We start from the raw sequence: 19,433 nt of genomic DNA, 5'->3' as shown, positions 1-19,433 counted from the left end.
ATGGCTTTCGCCAATTTCCGCCGCATCCTGCGGCGGTCTACCTTCGAGAAGAGAAAGTCCCGCGAATATGAGCACGTCCGCCGGGACCTGGACCCCAACGAGGTGTGGGAGATCGTGGGCGAGCTGGGCGATGGTGCCTTCGGCAAGGTTTACAAGGTGAGGGCGCTGTGTTGGTGGTGGGTGGCTCGGGGCGCGTGGAGCGGCTCCGGAAGGAAGGGGCGCTGGCCCTGGTCAGTCTCGGCCACGGCTCGGGAGAACGCAGAAGGCTGCCCGGCCCTGAACTCGGAGTCCCGGGGTCCTGTCCTGGTGATCCTTGTTCTTCGTTGGGGTGGGGGGTGGGGTATCCTCACACAGCCCGGCTGAGTCCCTGCGTGCCGGACGCCCCCTCCGGGCACGGCTGCTGCCCCCGAGCTAAGTTTCTGAGCACTTCCTGTGCGTCCGGCACGGCTCTCGGCGCCGCAGGGGGAGACAAAGGTGGCGCTTATAGGACTTTAGCATCCGAGACGAGGCATCCGCGGTAAAACTGTTACTAGGCATACTTTTTAAGGGAGGCCACTCAGATGCTGTGAGAGTGCCGAGGCGATGGGGACAGAGAAGCTCGGCTGCGTCTGGAAGGCTTGAGTCCGGTGAAGTTGGGGACACACCTGAAGACGAGCCAGAGACGGGAGAGACAAGAGGTGGAGCGGGGGGGGGTTGTCTAGAGTGAGAGGTTAGGCATGGAAATGTGGGCTGGGGCTGGGCAGAGGGGAAAGTCAGGGCCTCGTGAATCCTGCGCTTCGGGGTCAGATTTGAGTATGTGGATGAGTCACAGCTGGGGAGTCTCCCAATTGCAGTCACCTTTCCCTAGAAGAATAAAAGGCCAGAGAGCTTTTGTGGAGGGGTGGGTGGAGCGGAGCTGATGAATTGTAGACACGTTTGCAGCAGGTCATTGTCTGGTTTCTGGTCCTGAGAACAAATTCTGAGTTGCTCAGGCGTATTGGGGACCCAAACACTTAGAGCTTGACTCCACGCTTTCCCTGATCTCCTTTCCGCCAGGAAACTCTTTACTGAGAGAAACCCACATGTTAAGCTGGTGGTTTCTACAGGAGGGCACCTCCTTCCTAAGCCACCATCACCTTCTTTGGGGCTCCTATAGCTTGTAGACCACTCTGACCCCAGGGTTTCCCTCTTAGGAGCCTGGACCACAGAGAGAGCTTCTCTAGGCCACCCCTGGTCAAGACTTGCTCTCTTTGCCTTGAGAGTGGTGGAGAGCCTAATCACCAAAGTGTAGTCCCTGGAGGAGTAGCACCAGCATCACCTGGGAGCTCGTTAGAAATGCAGAATCTCAGGCCCCACCCTAGACCTAATAAATAATAAAGTAGGGTCTGCATTTTAACAGATGCCCAGATCCCCCTGATTAGAATCCCCCATGTTACATGGGCTTTAAGTTTGAGAAACATTGCTCTAGGGGCAATTTTGAAGTCACCCAGGCCCATCAGGGTGCCTGTTTTGTTACCTTACCACCTCCCCACGGAGCCAGCACTTCCTTTTACAGGGTGAAAGCCCCACTGGAGCAAAGGTTCTGTGGTTGGAAGGCTGGCCTCTGTGACACTCATACCTGTGGTTCTCAGCTGCCTTGATTTGCTGCCTTTCTCTGCCTGAGGGTTCTGCACGTATTCCAGGGCCGTCAGCACATACTTCACTCGCACATCTTTTCTTTCCCCTTCTCAGAGCTGCCTCTTCCTCCTGGCGGCACCAGGAAACTGTCCTCCTCAGTTTTGCGGCCCCGCCGGACACCCCACCGGTGTACTTGCCTTCCCCTGATGGAGCCTGCTCTGCCAGGTGTGCTCTGACCACCGTGAGAACAGCTGGACCCTTGGTCAGCTCACCACATCCCCCGCTTTCTCCAGAAGGTTCAGTTGGTGTTTTTAGTGCATGCTGTTGGCTCTCGCTGATGTTGTTCTGTTAGGGGCTGACTTTCCATTGCAGTCTTGTCCCTGTCCCCTAATGAATCCTGGCTTCATAAGGTTCATTTTCTTTCAAACCTAAATGCAGAACTTTGCTTCTAGGCTGGTAAGATTTCCCCTTGTCAGTTTTGACTGCCATTTCCTCCTGCTTTAGCCCCATAAAACTCCCTTACAGCTCTGAAAGTTTCATACAAAGGAGCCCATCTGATTCACAAGTTATTTTGTCTCCTCCTGGTTCTCCAGAGCACGTGGACCCTTTTAAAAGTGAGTCTAGCGCTCAAAGCTGTGAGCCGGCTGCACCACAAGTCTCTCCCCACCACCTCCGAACCCATGATTTTCTCATAATTAAGACAAGGGAAAGGTAGATCAGGAGAGCTGTGTGATGGCTGACACACCTGGACATTTATTAGGTTACCTGCCTGGCCTTAATGTGTGACCCTCTGATCTAACCCAACCCCATGTTACACACAGGAATACAGGGGCTCAGGGAAAGGAAGGGACTAGAACCCAAGGCTCTGGGCTTAGTTACCAGCTAAGGAAGACCCGTCTTGGATCAGAGATCCCTGTGACCTCGTCTCCTACCCTGGAGAAGTGCTGCTTAGTCAGCCCCTTAGAGTTGAAGTTGAAGAAGGTATTGCTTTACTAAAGATTCTAATCAGGGACCATAACTCCTTCCCACTTCATTGTTCCCTGGCATGGCCATTTCAGCAGCACAGGCCAGAGGTTCCATCTAGGTTTTATGTCTGGGGCCAGAACTTCCATTTTGACGTGGCACCTTGGTAACCAGTTGGCTGTGAGCTGGTGAAGTGATGGCCAGCAGCACCTCCTCTCCCTGTCCTAGAACTAGCAGATTTTTCTCCTGGCAGCCTAGGTGGTGAAGGCCTTTCTGAGGATTTTGCTGGTGTAAGAAGCCATAGGAATCCCAATTTGTCAAAGGCTTGTCAGAAGAGGACTCCAATTATAGATTTCCTGAGGAGTGTCTTGCAGAGGCTCAAAGCCTAATGTCTTGAGACATTAGTGTCTCACGATATGGAGCCTCTTTTTCCCTCTTCTCCCTGATAAATCATCAGTTGATCTCGGGAGAAAAAGAGGCTCGTAGGATTGATTTTCTGCACAGTCAAGTTCATGCTCACCTCCATACTCCTTAAGCGATTTCAAAAGAAAATCATTTCTAGTTCATTACTAGATACAAAGTAAAACTCACAAGCTATATAGTTTCAAAATTCTTGCCCTTAATAATAATCTTTATTCTAAAGACAAGGAGGAAAGGGAAGTGTTTGATATCGGGTGGAATGGAAGAAACTGCCTTCAGCAGGGTGTGCCCGCTGTCCTAGCTGTGGGTGAAACTGGTACTTATGTGCTGAACAGAGACAGGGAGCATGTGGGCATGAAGAGTTGGGTTAACAGGCTGAGATGATTTTTCTGCTTCTTGAAAATTGCTTTTGTTGTCTTATGTTGTCTTTAAGCTTTTAAAAGGTTTATGAGTTTGCAAAATTAGGTGTATAGTACAAATTTTTTTTAATTAAAAAGAAAAACATTACCCTAAGTCCCATCAGTTGCTGTTGACATTTTGATATATTTCCTTCCAGACTTAATCGATATTTATGGAGAAAAAAAAATTTTTTAATGCAGGGTTGTAATAATACACACCTACAGTGTTTTATGTTATCTTTCATTCCTAAAGCCTCTTCCTGTGTTATTCTGAATGCTTCACACATACCTTCTGGGATGGCTCAGTGCCCCCATGATTTTAATTTTATTGGATATTTAAGTAATTCCTACCCCCCCATTTTCTTTTTACTATTAACAAGTTAAAAAATTTTTTTAAATAAATTTATTATTTTTGGCTGCACTGTGTCTTCGTTGCTGCACGCGGTTTTTTCTCTAGTTGCGGCAAGTGGGGACTCCTCTTCGTTGTGGTGCGTGGGCTTATCACTGTGGCTTCTCTTGTTGCAAAGCACGGGCTCTAGGCACGCAGGCTTCAGTAGTTGTGGCATGCGGGCTCAGTAGTTGTGGCTCACGGGCTCTAGAGAGCAGGCACAGTAGTTGTGGCACACGGGCTTAGTTGCTCCGCAGCATGTGGGATCTTCCCAGGCCAGGGCTTGAACCCGTGTCCCCTGCATTGGCAGGCGGATTCTTAACCACTGCGCCACCAGGGAAGCCCAACAAGTTAAAATTGATTAAATGCTTATCATGTGCCAGGTGCTGTGCTAAGCCCTTTACACAATACAGTCAGGTCTGCTGTAATATAAATATGCCTTCCTAAAAATCCCTGAATTGTGCAAAACATGCAACAAAAATCAGAGGCCTTGTGAGAAAAATGGGGCTAAGGGCACAACACTCAAAAACTTCATCAGCACATTAGAAAAAAATAAAGATAGGAACCTAAAAAACAAGTAGCACCGTATTACACAAGGTTTGCAGATAAGAAACACAAAATTATCACAATAAATACAACACTGAACTGGGAAAGAGGTCTGCAAGGATGCTTGTGGCTGTGGGTGGGAAGCATTGCAGTACATGAAGCTGTGGAAGGAGGGTTATCTGAAAAGAGGGTTATCTGAAATCGGGGCATGTTGGACCCCAGATGGGGTGGGTGTGGCTTAAAGTTTGCTGAGAGATGTTTGAGGTGCCTGTGCCATTTGTGCATTCCTTTGCTGCTCGGCTCATCTGGGTGAAGTTTTCTGCGTTCACCTATTGTTTCTGGCAGACAAAACAGGACATAAGCAAATGCGAATTTAGCGTTTTGATAAAATTGTTCCTTAATACATCAGTGGCGTTGGAACAAAATTGGCAGTTTTTAAAGTAAACTTTATAGCAAAGCTGACTGTGTATTTTTATTTATTTATTTTTGGCTGCATTGGGTCTTTGTTGCTGCGCGTGGGCTTTCTCTAGTTGCGGTGCGCGGGCTTCTCATTGCGGGGGCTTCTCTTGTTGTGGAGCACGGGCTCTAGGCACCCGGGCTGCAGTAGTTGTGGTACGCGGGCTTCAGTAGTTGTGGCTCACGGGCTCTAGAGCGCAGGCTCAGTAGTTGTGGCACACGGGCTTAGTTGCTCCGAGGCATGTGGGGTCTTCCCGGACCAGGGCTTGAACCCATGTCCCTGCATTGGCAGGCGAATTCTTAACCACTGCACCACCAGGGAAGCCCTAAGCTGACTCTATATTGATGAACAGCTTTGCTTGTAAAGTTTTTATATTTTAAATCATTTTTTTACGCTAGACTCCTAGAAGGGAGTTACTCTGTTGAGGGAGTGATGCATGGCTCTTTGAGGGTGGTTTTTAAAAGAAAATGAGATAAGTTAATAGAGGCCCCCTTTGCCCCTTGCCTTCGCTTAAGAGCCAATCCCCGAGTCCTCTGGGACCCTGCAGGAACCCGGGATCTTGGCAGTGGCTGCCCCACGGGTGGGGACCTCAGGTGCCCCCGGGCTCAGAGAGCCATTGTTAACCCCCATCCTTCGGGTGCCATATCCTGCCCTGCCACCCAGTTCAGACAAAGCTGAGGTTCTGAACCCTCCCCGGCCAGGCCGGCTCCTTTCCCCTCACCTCTGCCTAAGAGTTTGAAAGCCTGGGTTTCCGCTTCCTCCTTCCTCTGGGGTCTGCCGAGGTCTCCCGTGCGCCTCCCCTCCTCCTCCGGAAAGAGCTCTGCCCCCAGGCAGTAACCTTATTTCCGCTCAGTCTAGTGTTTTTAAACACAAGTCCATGCTATTGTGAGTGGGTTCCTGGCTGGGTCCTAAAACCAAGGTGGCTGGAGCTTCCTGGGGATGTTGCCTGCCCAGGGGGTCTGCCTGGGTCTGGAGGGGCTGATTTAGCACTGGCCGCCCTGAGACTTGTTCTGGCTGGGTCTAGAGCAGGCCAGAGTGAAGTGAGCTAAACAACTAACGGCGCCCCCAGCCTTCACCTCTATCCAGGGTCCCCTGGCCTCCTGAGGTTACCCGGACTAGGGGGAAATCCCCAGGGGCTGCCGCCCCACAGGCCCCCAGAAAACAGCCCGGGATGGCCACTCCCAGGCCCAGCTGCTGCTGAGGGCAGTGGAGCAGGGTGGTTAAGGGAAGCAACTGGAGCTCAGGAGGATCTGGGTTGTAACCCCAGACAAGTGATCCCCCGCCTTCTGAGCCTCAGACTCTTTTGTCTGTAAAACTGAGGTGATAATCTGGAGGACGATGGAGGACGAGATGAGCTAGGGATGTGTAATACATTCAGCACCTGATCTCCACCCCGGAAGTGGGCAGGAAAGGCTGATAGTTCGTTATGGTTGATGCTCTTGCTACCAAATGGAGAAGGTCCTGGCCAGTTACTGCAGCTAAACTGGGGACAAGCAGAAGGCCTTCAGTGTTTGTAGCTTGTCCATGATCCCAGGCTCCCCACCGTATTGACATTTGGGGCAGCTCATTCTTTGCTGTGGGGGCTGCCTGTGTATTATAGGATGTTAGCGGCATCTCTGGCTTCTACCCACAAAAGTACCACCACTGCTGGCACCTCCCCCTGCACCCGCAGTTGCCAAAAATGTCTCTGGACAAGGCCACATGTCCCCTGGGGGGCAAGATCACTCCCGTGGCACACTGCTGCCTCATACAAATGAATGTGCCGCGATTCAGTTCAGCAAACAGGCCGCGTTCACCTGTGTGTATCACATCCCTGGATGTGTGATGAGACTCGGGCCTCACAGCCAGGCAGACCAGGCTTTCAATCCTGGCTGCCCCGCTTTGCCGCTGTGTGAAGTCAGGCAAGTGGCTTGTCTCTAAGCCTCAGTTTCCTCATGTGTCCAGTGGGGCCGAGACCAGTACTCACCCCATAGAGCAGCTGTGAGAATCAGACCAGTAGCTCATAGGTGCTCAGGATGGGCCAGGCGCCTGCCACCCCTGCTGTTTTCAGGGCCACACGGGGGAGGAAAAGAAAGCTCTGCCACGGTGAGCAAGCTGTAGCGGGACCAAGATGGGGCTAGAGTGAGAAGGGACGGCTTCCACCCGGCAGGGCGGGTGGGATGGGATAGAAAGCTGGAGGGAAGGAAGTCTGGGCCAGGAGAGAGGCCAGACAGTGATGCCGGAGGTTGTCCCCTGGTGGCCCTTGAGCCAGGAAGGGCCTGCAGACGGGTTTGTGTGGCTCCCACAGTGGCTGAACCAAATTTGAAGTGATTGCCAGCATTTTGAGATCAGGAGAGTTCACATAAGAGCCCTGATCCCTGTCTTCTGTGGAAATATCAGAGATGCTGGTACCGCCCACGTGTACTCCTGCGGGGCCACATCTGCTGGAAGTGAGGAGCAGCCTCTGGGGCAGCGCTGTCCAAGGGGTATGTAACAGGAGGCGCGCGTGCAACTTACAATGTTCTAGTAGCCTCATTCAAACAAGGAAAAACACCAGGAGAAATGAATTTCAATAGTATTTTTTAATTATCCCAATATTTCCAAAGTATGATCATTTCAGCATATAATCAATACAAAGAAAGAGTTATTTAAAGTTCTCATTCCATACTAAGTCTTGGAAATTGGTGTGCCTTTGGCATTTACGATGTGTCTCGGTGTGGACCAGCCACGGTTCAGGTGCTCGGTAGTGACCTTGGCTGCTATACTGGGCAGGGCAGATCTGGCCTCTCTGTCCACCAGCACCTGGTGCCCTCCCCCTGGTCCACCGTACACATTTCAAATGCCTCCTCAACCCAGTGGTCAGTGGGTTTGGGAGCTGGGCTTGGCCTGGAGAGCTGGCCAGGGCGGGCCAGGTCTAGAACAGTGTGTGGGGGCCAAGTCAAGAGAGCCTTGAATCCAAGCTGAGGGATTTGAATATGACGGTTACCGTCCTGCTTGCCCCAAGCCTCCGGGGTCTGACCAGGTCATGAGGTCAGCCTTGTGTGGTGCTAGAGAAGAGTGATCTTTGGATGGTCACCAGATGGGGAGTGGCTTGCCCACACAATTGGGGGATGCCAGAGCCAGGTATCCTGGCTGCCCAAGGTCAGGGTAGCCACTGATGAGTGAAGGCTGGGACAGAGTGGCCACGTCTTGGTGGCTGCAGCTGGTGGGGGTGGGAGGGAGGACCAGAGCTGTGCTTGGAGCCCAAGTTAGAGTCCAGGGAGGGGAAGTGACTGATGGAAGGGGACTAGCCCGAGAGGGAGATGTTTTACGCGGGTGAGAGGCATGGAGGATTCTAGAGAACTAGGCCTGGTGGTCAGTAAGGAAAGAGAGCAGAGTTGGTGAGATGGGAAGGGAAGCTCACGTTTGCCAGGGACTAGAGATGGTCCGGGAACTTGGATGCGATCCTGGATCCTGGAGTTAAAGCCTGGCCCTCCCTCTTGCAGGTTATGTGATCCTGAGAAAAGCACTTACCTGTGCCTCGGTTTCTTTAGTTGCAGAAAGCTACTACTTCATAGGGTTGTTGGAGTATGAAATAGCCCATGTAAACCACTTAGTCCTGGAAAAGCTCACATGGGTGTTAGTCATTAGCATGATCAGCTGAACACCTCCTGCGTGTCAGGCACCGTGAACAAGGTGAACAAGATAAATGAGTGGGGAGTTGACTTTTGCTCCATTCATTTGTTTTTGGCCTCACCGTGTGGCATGCAGGACCCTAGCTCCCCAACCAGGGATTAAACCCATGCCTGCTGCAGTGGAAGCACGGAGTCTTAACCACTGGACTGCCAGGGAAGTCCCACTCCGTTCTTATCTGTCCATCATTCCATCATGTATTCTTCTACCAGCCCCATGAAAAGCAGGAGTTAGCATCCCCACCTGATGATGTAGAAGCCCAGAGAGGTACAGGGACTTGCTCAGCATCACACAGCTCTCCCGTGGCAAAGTTGGGACTTAAACCCAGATATCTCTGGCCAGGAGCCTCTGCCTTTTCTGCTGTACAATACAGAGGGGAAGACATACGGGCTTATTGGGAGGAGAGGGTCCAGGGTCCCTTCAGTGTGGTATCTCCTGTGGCCTTGACATTTATGAGCCCAGGAATGTGACCCTTCTTCGGGCCTGCCTCAGCCTCCACTGAATCTGAGCCCTGGGCTGGCGATGGTGGCCTCTAACGTGGAGGAAGTGGTGATGGTCTTGGGCAGGGCTAGCAGAGGAAGTGGCAGGGGAAGGGGGCGGTGTCAGGGTGGGGAAGCTGGGTGCTCCTGAGGCCCTTGTGGGTCCTAAGGTGCTGAGCACTCCTGTAGGCTGCCGGCAGGGAGGGAGGGACAGGCAGGGAGGAAGGGACTTGCAAAAGGGCTTCCTCCTTCCACCCACTCCTCCCACTCTCCATGAGCTCACTCTTCTTTCTCTTCCCCTTTCTCTCTGCTTTCCCCTTTGCTACAATTTTTTTTCTTCCTTCTCCTATAGCTTATTTTTCCCTCCTAAGAATAGGCTGTACCAGAACCAGAATTCAAGCCCTAAGGGTGGCAGGTGGAGGGTTAACCACTATGCAGGTGACTAAAGAGTTAACATTAGCCAGCCTCCAGGTCTAAGGAGGAGGGGGGCCACTGAGAGCAGTTGAAGGGAGCACAGCCTTTTCTGCCTCAGGACCTTTGCACTTGCTGGTCCTTCTGCCTGCCACTCTCTTCCGATGACTGCACAGCTGACTCCTTCTCATCCTCTGGGTCTCAACTCCCATGTTCCCTCCTGACCACAGTGACAGCTCCCTGCTGATTTCCTTCAAGCCTCCTGTCACAAACTGGGATTCTCTTGTGTGTCTCCTTGTTTATTTTCGTTCCTCTCTGGAGAATGTAAGGTCCTGGAGAGCAGGGAATTATCCATCTTTTGTGGATAACAGGTATGTGATAGATACTGAGTTACTAACTGCTGAATGAATAAACGAATTGTAGTAAATGCCAGACCCAGGCTCCCCCCTCTCTTTAGGCAGGCCAGCACTGTGGTGATGAGTGCAGGCACTGAAATCAGTCCTGAGCTTTCTCCTGGCTTTGCTGCCTGCTTGCTGTGTGACCTTGGGAAAGTCACCTCACCTCTCTGAGGCTCAGTATCTTGAGCTGTAAAATGGGGATCAAAATAGTGCTTCCCTCAGGGAATTTGTGAAGATGGAGACATGTGGCCCACCCTAACACCGTGCCCAGCATGGAGGAAGGAGAAGTGAATGGGACTGATGTCATTGTGATGATGATGTTCTTTGCGGGTTGACTAGATTGCCTGGCCTGGCTTTCTGACGATTGACAGGCAGATTCCCTTGAGGCTCCTGGTCCACCTCCCCTTGCTTGTTACACTAGAGGCTGCTCCTGGGTAGTCTCTGGTGTGTCGAGTCCCGGGGATCAGCCTAAAGCTTACAGCTGTGTTATGAGGATGAACATGATTCAGTGACAGTAAAGATGGCTCCATCCAGCCTTTGAGAAGTTCCCTGCCCAGGGAGGGCAGTCTCAGCTCCATGCCTGCCGTGTGACCAGTTGGTCCAGGATAGCCAAGGCCATCCTGGGTGGCCAGAAGAGCAGCATTCATGCCCTGGAGGGAGAAGCCAATGCCAGTGCCTCACTTCCCTTCGCCCTCCTTCCTGGAAAGCTCCAGCCTGTCTTGTCTGGCAGCCCAGACCCAATTCTTGGCCCTCTGAGGTGGTTGTCACAAAGCTGGCTTTGTCGCCCTGAGGAATGACCCCATCAGAGCTGGCATGCCTCTCTGTTGGGCCTTGAGATTCTTTCTACCTTTGATTTGCATCTTGGTGGGCTCTGTGCCAGACTGGGTAGGCCTAGTTCTTTCTCAAGCCTCCTTTTCCTTCGAGTGCCTTCAACACCCCCGCACCCACTTCGAGGTGACAGCTGGGACTGAGGAGAGGTGACTGGTGTGGCTCCGTTCATGAGGAATCTGGAACCCCAAGCACCAGGGCCAGCCTCTGTCCCCCATCCCGAGCTTCTGATCTGTCTGCAGGACCACCTGCGGGGACCAGCAAGGTGCACCTCAGAAGACCCCTGAATCACCCCACACCTCCCACAAGAGTCCTCCTCAGAGGCTGAGTCCCAGCAAGGCCATTGTCTTTGCTGAGTGACCTTGGGCAAGTGATGTCACCCCTCTGAGCCTCAGTTTCCTTTTCTGAAAAAGGGGGATAATACAGTCCCTTTCACAAGTGGGACCAAAGTGTCTTTACACCTGCAATCTTATAAGGCCAGTTCCTAAGGGCACACAGCAGGACTGACCCAGGCTTGGCCTCACATCTCAGTGCTATCTAGGGTACCCACCTGTGTGACCCGTGAGGCCTGGAGTGACCCTGCCACTTGGAGACCTGTCTGGCAACCTGTAAATCAAGTCTCAGGCTTTTGGATGCAGCACCCTGTGACCAGGGTAGAGAGCCCAACGACAGGGGATTGGTTAGACCTACAGTGGACCCACCATTCAGTCTGCAGTAGTTGGAGGGGATGCTGTGGAAGGTGTTTTGTGATCGGAAGGGCTGTTCGTGGCATATTGCTAAGTAAAAAGGAGAATGACAAATCAATGTATACAGTTGAATCCCTTTTTTGTTTTTTTTTTTTTTTGGTACGCGGGCCACTCACTGTTGTGGCCTCTCCCGTTGCGGAGCACAGGCTCCGGACGCACAGGCTCAGCGGCCATGGCCCACGGACCCAGCTGCTCCGCGGCATGTGGGATCCTCCTGGACCGGGGCACGAACCCGTATCCCCTGCATCGGCAGGCGGACTCTCAACCACTGTGCCACCAGGGAAGCCCTGAATCCCATTTTTATGAAGTATGCAAGGACACATTTGTGGAGAGAGAGAGACAAGCACGAGTGGACAGTTGTGGGGCGTGCACTACGGCCCAGCCCTGCTCTAAGTGTCTTTGACATATTAACCCACTGAATGCTCACGACAGCCCATGAGGCGGGAACTGCTAGCATCTTTATTGTACCAAGCAGGAAAGTGAGGGACAGAGAGGTCACGTAGTCCCCTGGGGTCACGCAGCTGGGAAGTGTTAGGGTGGGGTTCCAGACAAGTCCAGGTACCTCTGTACTGTGGAATCCTGGGAGGAGGTGCTCCAAGATGCTTAAGGCGGTTATCTCTGGGACGATGCCTGGTTTGATTTTCTTCTTTGTACCAGTATATTTTGAAGATGCTCTTTAACGAGTGTTTAATGCTTTTGGAATAATAAAAAAACAGCACAAAAAGTACTGTTGATTGAAAACACAGGGCAACCTTCACTTCTCTGAGATTTGGGACTGACTAGAAAACAGGGTTGATAAAAGTACATGACCCCCAGGTTGTGGGGAAGCTTGAGTGAGGTGAGGCTTAAAGGTGCCTGCATGTGCAGGGAGTGGGTCCAGGGCGGCGGCCTGGATAAAGGTGCTTCCTTCCTCTGTGCCGTCGACCCCAGGCCACCCGCCCCCCGTGACTTAGCACCCAGTCCTTTCCCAGTCCTCTGGGTAGAGAGAGCCTGGGAAAGGTGGGAGCAGGAGCCTCAAGGAGGCAGAACCCCCATCACCTGTCCCACCTGCTTTATCAGTGATAACATGGGGTTAGATTCCCCAGAACTTTTGAAGAGCTGAGATCTGAAACCTCTCCTATCCCCAGCCAAGTTGGACAGGTTGCCCGGGTTTTTAGCCAAGGCCATGACATGGTATCTTTGGGGCCAATCCTGTTCGGGTTTTACTTTTTTATTTGCTGGCCCAGAAGGATTTGGCGCCTCAGCATTTCCCTGCTGTGCCAGGATTGCGCGCCAGGCTTCTCCTCCCCAAGGGAGAGAGTATTAAATGCCCGTGTTTGGAAGCCATGTTACCCCTCTGCTTTTGTGCTTCATAATCTTTGCCATCCTTAAGTGTTACTTGTTCTGAAACTCAGCCGTTTCATTTGTCACTGAACTGAAACTTGGCCCGGCCATTATTGATCAGGAAGTGGTTTCCTCTCATTAACTGTGTATGTTCTGGCCCAGTCAAAGGCTTTGGCTTTCGCAAGGTAAAGAGGGCCCATCTTCCCAAACCAGAGAACAGATTAGATTCAGGAATCTAAATGTGTTGAGGAGGCAATGGACTTTGGGCCACTTTCCTTTCTTTTATGTGGAGGGCCTCAGTTCTCTCTGTTTACAAGGAGATACACACACCGATGCATTCATCCATCCATCCATCCATCCAACCACCCACCCACCCACCCATCCATCCATCCATCTATCATTTTAAAATACTTATTGGCCAGATAGAATAATAGATACCTTGGTGAACGAGATAAACATGGTTTTAGGCTTTTGAAAACCAAAAATACACAGTCCCAATGAAGGCAGTAACAACCGATAGTCAACTGACTAACCCATGGTGGCTTATAAACTCTTTCATGTCACTGGAATTATCTACATCTCCATCAGGAAACTAAAGTCTAGTTTCCTGTCTTCACCAAGGGCACGTAGCTGGTAAGTAGTAGAGTTGGAATTTGAACCTAGGTCCTGTGCTGTTTCCATTCCAGAAATCACTTGATAGAAACTTAGCCCATTTCTGGGACTTCCCTGGCTGTCCAGTGGTTAAGACTTGCGCTTCCAGTGCAGGGGGTGCAGGTTCAATCCCTGGTCGGGGAACTAGGATCCTGTGTACCGTGTGTTGAAGCCAGAAAAAAAAAGGAAAGAAATTTGCCCATTTTTCAGTTTACTAAGTTGGGGATATTGGATGGAGTAGCATTGGTACTTGGAAAAAGAACTTTGTTGGCTGTAGTAATAGAGGGAAGAAGAGAGGCTGGTTGTTCACAGAAGCCAGCAACAAGGTAGGCTCTGGTACCTTTTGGGAAGAAAGGAAGACTTGATGATTGTCTGCTCCCTAGATGTACCTTTCATTCCTTTATCGCTCTCTCCCATCCATCTGTTCATCCTCCTAGTCACTCACTCTCCTACCCATCTGTCAATCCATCCATCCATCCATCCGTCAGCCCACTTACCCATCTTCCCATCCACCCACCCATCTATCTCTTCATCCTCCCACACACCCATCCTTCCATATGCCTTCCCTCCCACCATCCTCCCATTCATCTAGCCACTTACCCATCTGCCTATCTGGCTAGCCATCCTCCCATCTTCCCACATACCCACCCTCCCATGCTCCCATCCATCCACTGGCTGTTCTGTTCTAGGCTCTCTGGGGCAGAACAAGATGAATCCGACACGGGCTTAGCCTTTCAGAGCTCACAGCCAGGTCAAAGAGAATTTGTGAACACAAATGACTGTGGCACCAGGCGGTCTGTGATGAAAGCCCTAATAAGGTGTGAAGAAGTGCTAGCAGGGGAGTGGGGCTGGGGTGCTGGGAACATTTCACGGAGCAGGCTGTGGTTGAGTTAGACTTTGTGGGATGGTTAAACACAGGTATGGCGAAGGCACTCCAGGTGGAGGAAAGAGCATAAAGAAAAGCCTGGAAGCAGGAAGCAGTCAGGCACTGGCTGTACCAGGAGGTGAACGCAGGGGAATAGTGGGATCCTGGAAAAGTGAAAGGGGCAGGTCACCGAGGCTTTGGGCCAGGGAACTTGGGCTTGATCGGGTCAGCAGCAGGGAGCCATTGAGGGTTTGCCCTAAGAGGGTCTCTGGTTAAAGGCAACAGAGGGAGACGTGGGAAAGAGGGATTGGCACGCGCAGCAGTTGGGTGGGAGCCCCTGGAGATTTCCCTCTGGAGAGCTTCTGAGGGAAAGAGCACTGGGCAGAGAGCTGGACCCGAGTCGAACCCTGGCCGCCACTTCCTAGCTGTGTGACCTGGGACAAGTCACCTTCTCTACCTGGGCCTTCATTTTCTATAGGAGGAGGTGGCAGTACTTTGCATCCCTCGTGGACCCGTGCTGGCTAAGGTGGGGCGCTCCTTCTCCTGCCTCAAGAGACCATAGGAGGCCTCAGCAGGCCTTTTTCTTCTTGGCATGTGGTGCCTATGGCTCCACTCTGCCCGCCCACTCATGCCCACCAGCCCGGGGGCGGTGGCAGCATCTGAGCCCAAGGCCATATCTGCCACCCGTCCTGTCCGCAGCCCTCAGACCACCCTGTCTGAGTTGATGTTGGGCCCTTCTCCTGCACGTAGCCGGTTCTGCTGTGACCCTAGTTTCCTCCGGGGCCTGATTTCCTCCTTCCTTAATAGAGTTGAAGCCTTTCCCGCGATGGGTAACCATCGTCACCACGCAAAGATTAAGTGTGTTCAGGCACGGATACCACAGCTGTATATTGTGGGGGCACAAACCAAGCCTCTTCTTGGTTCCAGTGGCCTGAACCTCATTTGACACATGCCTGGCCCAGCGTCCAGAGTCAATCAAGGGGATGGGGAAAACAGAAACTTTTCGCCTTGACTGCTCCATTCTTCAGCTCTGACCCACCCGCCTGGGCTGCTTCTCTGACAGGTCAGCTGAGAGCCTTTCCTCACGCCTGCTGCGCCCCCAGGTTGCTAGGCGACCTCAGGAGCATATGATCACCACCCAATGTTCTTCTACCCACTTTCTGCGCTCAGCCCTTTGTTTCTTCCTAGAGAAAGAAATGCATGTTTCTGAGGCTGGATCTGGGAGTGTTTTAGATGCTCCCTCACCTCTGTGAGAATGCCTTTTCTGCCAGGTGCAGCCTTGAGTGCAAAGCTGCCCATTTACCAGAACTTTCTGCGGTGATGAGACTTCTGTATCTGCTCTATTCAGTATGGTAGCCACTAGCCACATGTGGTTATTAAGCACTTGAAGTGTGGTTAATGTAACCGGGGAACTACATTTTAAATTGCATTTAATTTCAGGTAATTGAAATAGCCACATGGGGCTAGTAGCTACCATATTGGACAGCACAGCTCAAGTGGGTTTCCGAGAGGAGAGGGTGCCCATCTCTGGAAACGTTTAAGGCAAGATCTGGATGAACTGGTCAATTTCTGTGCCCCAACCCCAGTCTGTCCTCACCGGGCCCCCTGTGGGTAATTGCCAGATGTCACTGGGTGAAAATTACCCTTAGAAACCACTTGCATTCCTCATGCTGTGTCTCAGCACCTCTCTGTCCAGAGGCACAAACAGTTTTCCCGGAGTTATAGCTTAGCTACCATTTTAGTATCCAGCTTTGTTTGCTTATTATGGCTTAATTATTTTTTCTCATTACTATATTATTTTCCTAGTTATCATTTTAAAGGGTTGCTTAATATCCCACTAAGTTAAACATCATCCTATAGTTGAACATTTACGTTATTTCCACTTTTTTGCCATAATTGTGGGCTAATGTGAATGTGATCCTAGTACATGTCTTCTGTTGTCTTTTGTGGAATTATTTCCTGGCCTTACATTCTCAGGAATGAGGGCTAATAGGCTTAAAAGTTGTTTTCAAGGCTCTGGAAACCTAACTGCCAGTTTTCATCTTTACAAGATTGAATCTGTTTATATTCTTGTCAGTCATCAGTTTATGCATTTTACCACCCGTTTGGTTACCAGCAGTAGAGGTGGTCATTTTTCCTTGCCTTTTTTTTTTTTTTTTTTGGCCATACCTTGTGGCATGTGGGATTTTAGTTCCCCGACCAGGGATCAAACCCGTGCCCCCGGCATTGGAAGCACAGAGTCTTAACCACTGGACTGCGGAAGTCCCTTGCTTTGTTAATTTAATACGTGTAAAGTGATCTCCGCTTTTTGGGAGGAAGAGTCTTTTGGCAGAAGAATCCCATGGTTTCTGTCTGCCTGTGGCCCGTTAGTAACCACGTTTCCCATCTGGGTCCCTGATCCTAGATTATCAGTCAGGTCCTCCGAGAGGCCTCAGTGAAGGTCACTTTGTAGGTCATGGTGCTCTTGGGAGTGAAGAGCGCCTCACTACGCAGGTGTTGCCTGGTGAAGTATTTCCCTAGAGGTCTGCTCTCTGCTGGAATAACCTCAGCGGTGGGGAGCTCATTTCCTTTTTTGGTGCAAATGACAGTCATCCAAAAGGGAGTTTGTTGGCTCCCTGAGGAAAGTCTAAGGGCAGATCCCACCTTCAAGATCAGCTGGCTCCGGGTGTGCGCAGACCCTCGGCACCTACCCTCCTCCATTTGTGGCTGGTCTCGTCTTCCCGGGTCTTGGCCTCACCCTCAAGCAGGCTCTTCAAAGGGGTGGCAAGGTGGGCTACGAGACCCTCCAGCCTTCTGTTCTGCCAGTTTAGCAACCCCAGAGAAAGAAAAAACTTATTGCTGATAATTACAAAAAAACCAAACAAACCCGAAAGCAAACCAAAGGACCACTCAGGTACGACCCTGTTGGCCTGCCACTGGCTGTGACTGAGAGGGTCAGGACTGAGTGGCTGGGCTGGGCTGGGCTGTGTGCCAGGACCAGGTGGGCTCAGCAGCGCCTCATGAATCCCTCGCACTGAGACTGAAAGGGAGATGGCTCCCAAAGGGAACTGGAGTTGTGAATCCTCAAGGGAAAATGGATGCTGGCCAGTTCCCCTGCTGCCCCGTTTTAGGATTCATTTCCAGGCAGCTCCACCGCCTCCCAGGCCTGAAGTGAGCCGTGCCACAGCAACACGCCCTCCCAGGCCCTTCTGCTTTTGTTCTCTCATTTACTCTGTTTTGGTTCTGCAGATAAGGCAGCTGTCTCAGATCAGACTCCGGGCACTGCGTGACCTTCACAGACTCAGTTTCCCCATCTGCAGACTGGGAATTGGGAGTTGGGGTTTAGGAGGGGCGGCTAACGTTCCTTCTGGTCCCTGAGTTCTGTGATATCGGCCCTTTCCCTGGAGGAGGAGGGAGGGACAGAGTGATCAGCCTGCAGCCAGGAGGGAAGAGGAGGGCCTGGGGGCTGTGCCCAGCTGGCCGTCTCTGTGTGGTTGACTTTCAGGAAGCTCCCAGTCCCTGACTGGGCTGGCTGGGCCCTTTGGGTGGGGCAGGGCTTCTTCTGGGAGGGTTGTTCCCACCTCCTTCGGGCTGGGCCCCACACCGCACAAGGAGGAAGATTGTTCCCACAGAGGTGCCTGGGCAGAAAGCACAGTGGCCACTGTGTGTGTGCTGTCAAGGGTGTGGGCTGAGGCGTTAGTCATTGCCGGCCAGCAGTGGAGGACTGGGTGGGCGCTCCCCCCGTCTTTTGGTGGACCCCAGTGTTGCCTCAGCCGGTGGGAGAGACGGACGTCAGAGGCCACAGACGGCCACTTGTTCTTTATATGACTTCTTGCCTATCAACTCCCGTGGGTGCCCCGTCCACGTGGACACCCTTAGCTTTCCAGTTATCCACCCACTCCCCAAGATGCCCTCACATCAGACCCTGGAGAGAGCTTGGTTATCATTTCCCCTCTCTCCTGCACAGAGCGGGATGCAGAGGCCCAGAAAGGACCTTGGCAGAATTTACAGGCACCTCTGGCAAAGCGGTCATGGACTTTGAAGCCACACAGGCCCCAATTCAACTCCCAGCCCTGCTGTTTTACCTGCTGTGTGACCTTGAGCAAGTGACTTCACCGCTCTGAGCATCAGTTTTCTTACATATATAAAATGAGGCTCTTAATAACAACACCACCCTATTGTAAAAATTAATTGAGGGGATCTAGCAGTGTCCTCTCGGGCCCTCTCTAGGCTCTGCTACTTCGGGGCTAGTTTCATTTTCAGGCTCCCCTTGGGAGCACGATGACCTAGAAGCTCCAGGACTGTGGTAGGCAGTGCTGGAGGCTAGCAGTAAAGGATGGCTTGGGGCAGCAACTGTTCTGAGGTTGCATTTCATTAGCTGACTTGATTACGTGTCTATCCCTGAACCAATCACTGTGGTTAGAGGGAATGCAGTGTTCTGATTGGCCGGCATAAGTCACCCACCTGCTTCTAGATATGGTGGTGGAATCAGCCCCGTTACAGCTTAGGGACTGGGAATGAGAGTGGGTTGGCTCCTCTGGAGACAAATCAGGGAAGGGTGAATTATGCTATGGGAGGGCAATGATTCCAACCTGCTGATTCTCCCTCTAGGCAGAAACTCTTCACTAGAAAAGTACCTTGCACATAATATGGACTCAGTAAATAATGGTTGAATGAATGAATGAATAGAATTAAGCTGATTCCTGCCAGCCTAGTGTAGTAAAGAGAACACTGGACTGGGAGTCAGGAGACCACCATAGCTCACAATCCTGGGTGGGTCTTGATAGCTCTCTGAGCCTCAGTCTGCTCACCTGGAAAATGGACATGATGGCTGGCGCCTGCCTTAATGACTCGTGGGCAGATTAAATCCTGGCAGTTTCAGTCCTCCGCAGCTGCCAAGCGCTCTGACGCTGAGAGGTTGCTATTGGCTTTAGCAAAGGGAGATGGAGCAGGGAACACTGGGCACTTGCCAAGAAGTGCGTGCTGGGAAGTGATTTGGAGCCCAGGCTCTTTGAGCCAGGCAGGCTTGAGTTTGTATTCAGCCTTCACCTTCCCACTTGCTGTGTCACCTGAGTCACTCACCGTGCCTCTCTGAATCTCTGTTTCCTCATCTGTAAATTGGGAATGCTGATATTTATCTCTAAGGGCTGCCTTGAGGGTGCAATGAGAAACTCCACTCAGGGCCTGTTGCAGCACACAGTGAGTGCTTAGACAGTGTTAGCTGTTTTTATCATCAGCCGTCATTACATTCCCTGTGGCCTCAAGGTGATAGATTGCTGCCGTCACCTACAAATTGGCACTTGCCATCTACCTCTACAAGGATTAAATCATGAG

The 19,433-nt window shown here is 51.7% G+C and overlaps 1 protein-coding gene across 1 annotated transcript in view; it reads left to right on the top strand.

The window, feature by feature from the left end:
- Positions 1 to 19,433, top strand: part of STK10 (serine/threonine kinase 10) — a gene marked incomplete at both ends in the record, with an annotated part of 124,746 nt that continues 105,313 nt past the window's right edge. Inside the window, one exon of the mRNA XM_079703154.1 lies at positions 1 to 156. Within this exon, the coding sequence (XP_079559280.1) occupies positions 1 to 156 (156 nt within the window). The remainder of the gene's footprint in view (positions 157 to 19,433) is intronic.

This window comes from Hyperoodon ampullatus, assembly GCF_949752795.1.
Source record: "Hyperoodon ampullatus genome assembly, chromosome: 4".
In the NCBI taxonomy this organism is placed as follows: Eukaryota; Metazoa; Chordata; class Mammalia; order Artiodactyla; family Ziphiidae; genus Hyperoodon; species Hyperoodon ampullatus.
The sequence above is the reverse complement of the archived record's forward strand: the minus strand, read 5'-3'. Positions and strand labels throughout refer to the sequence as shown.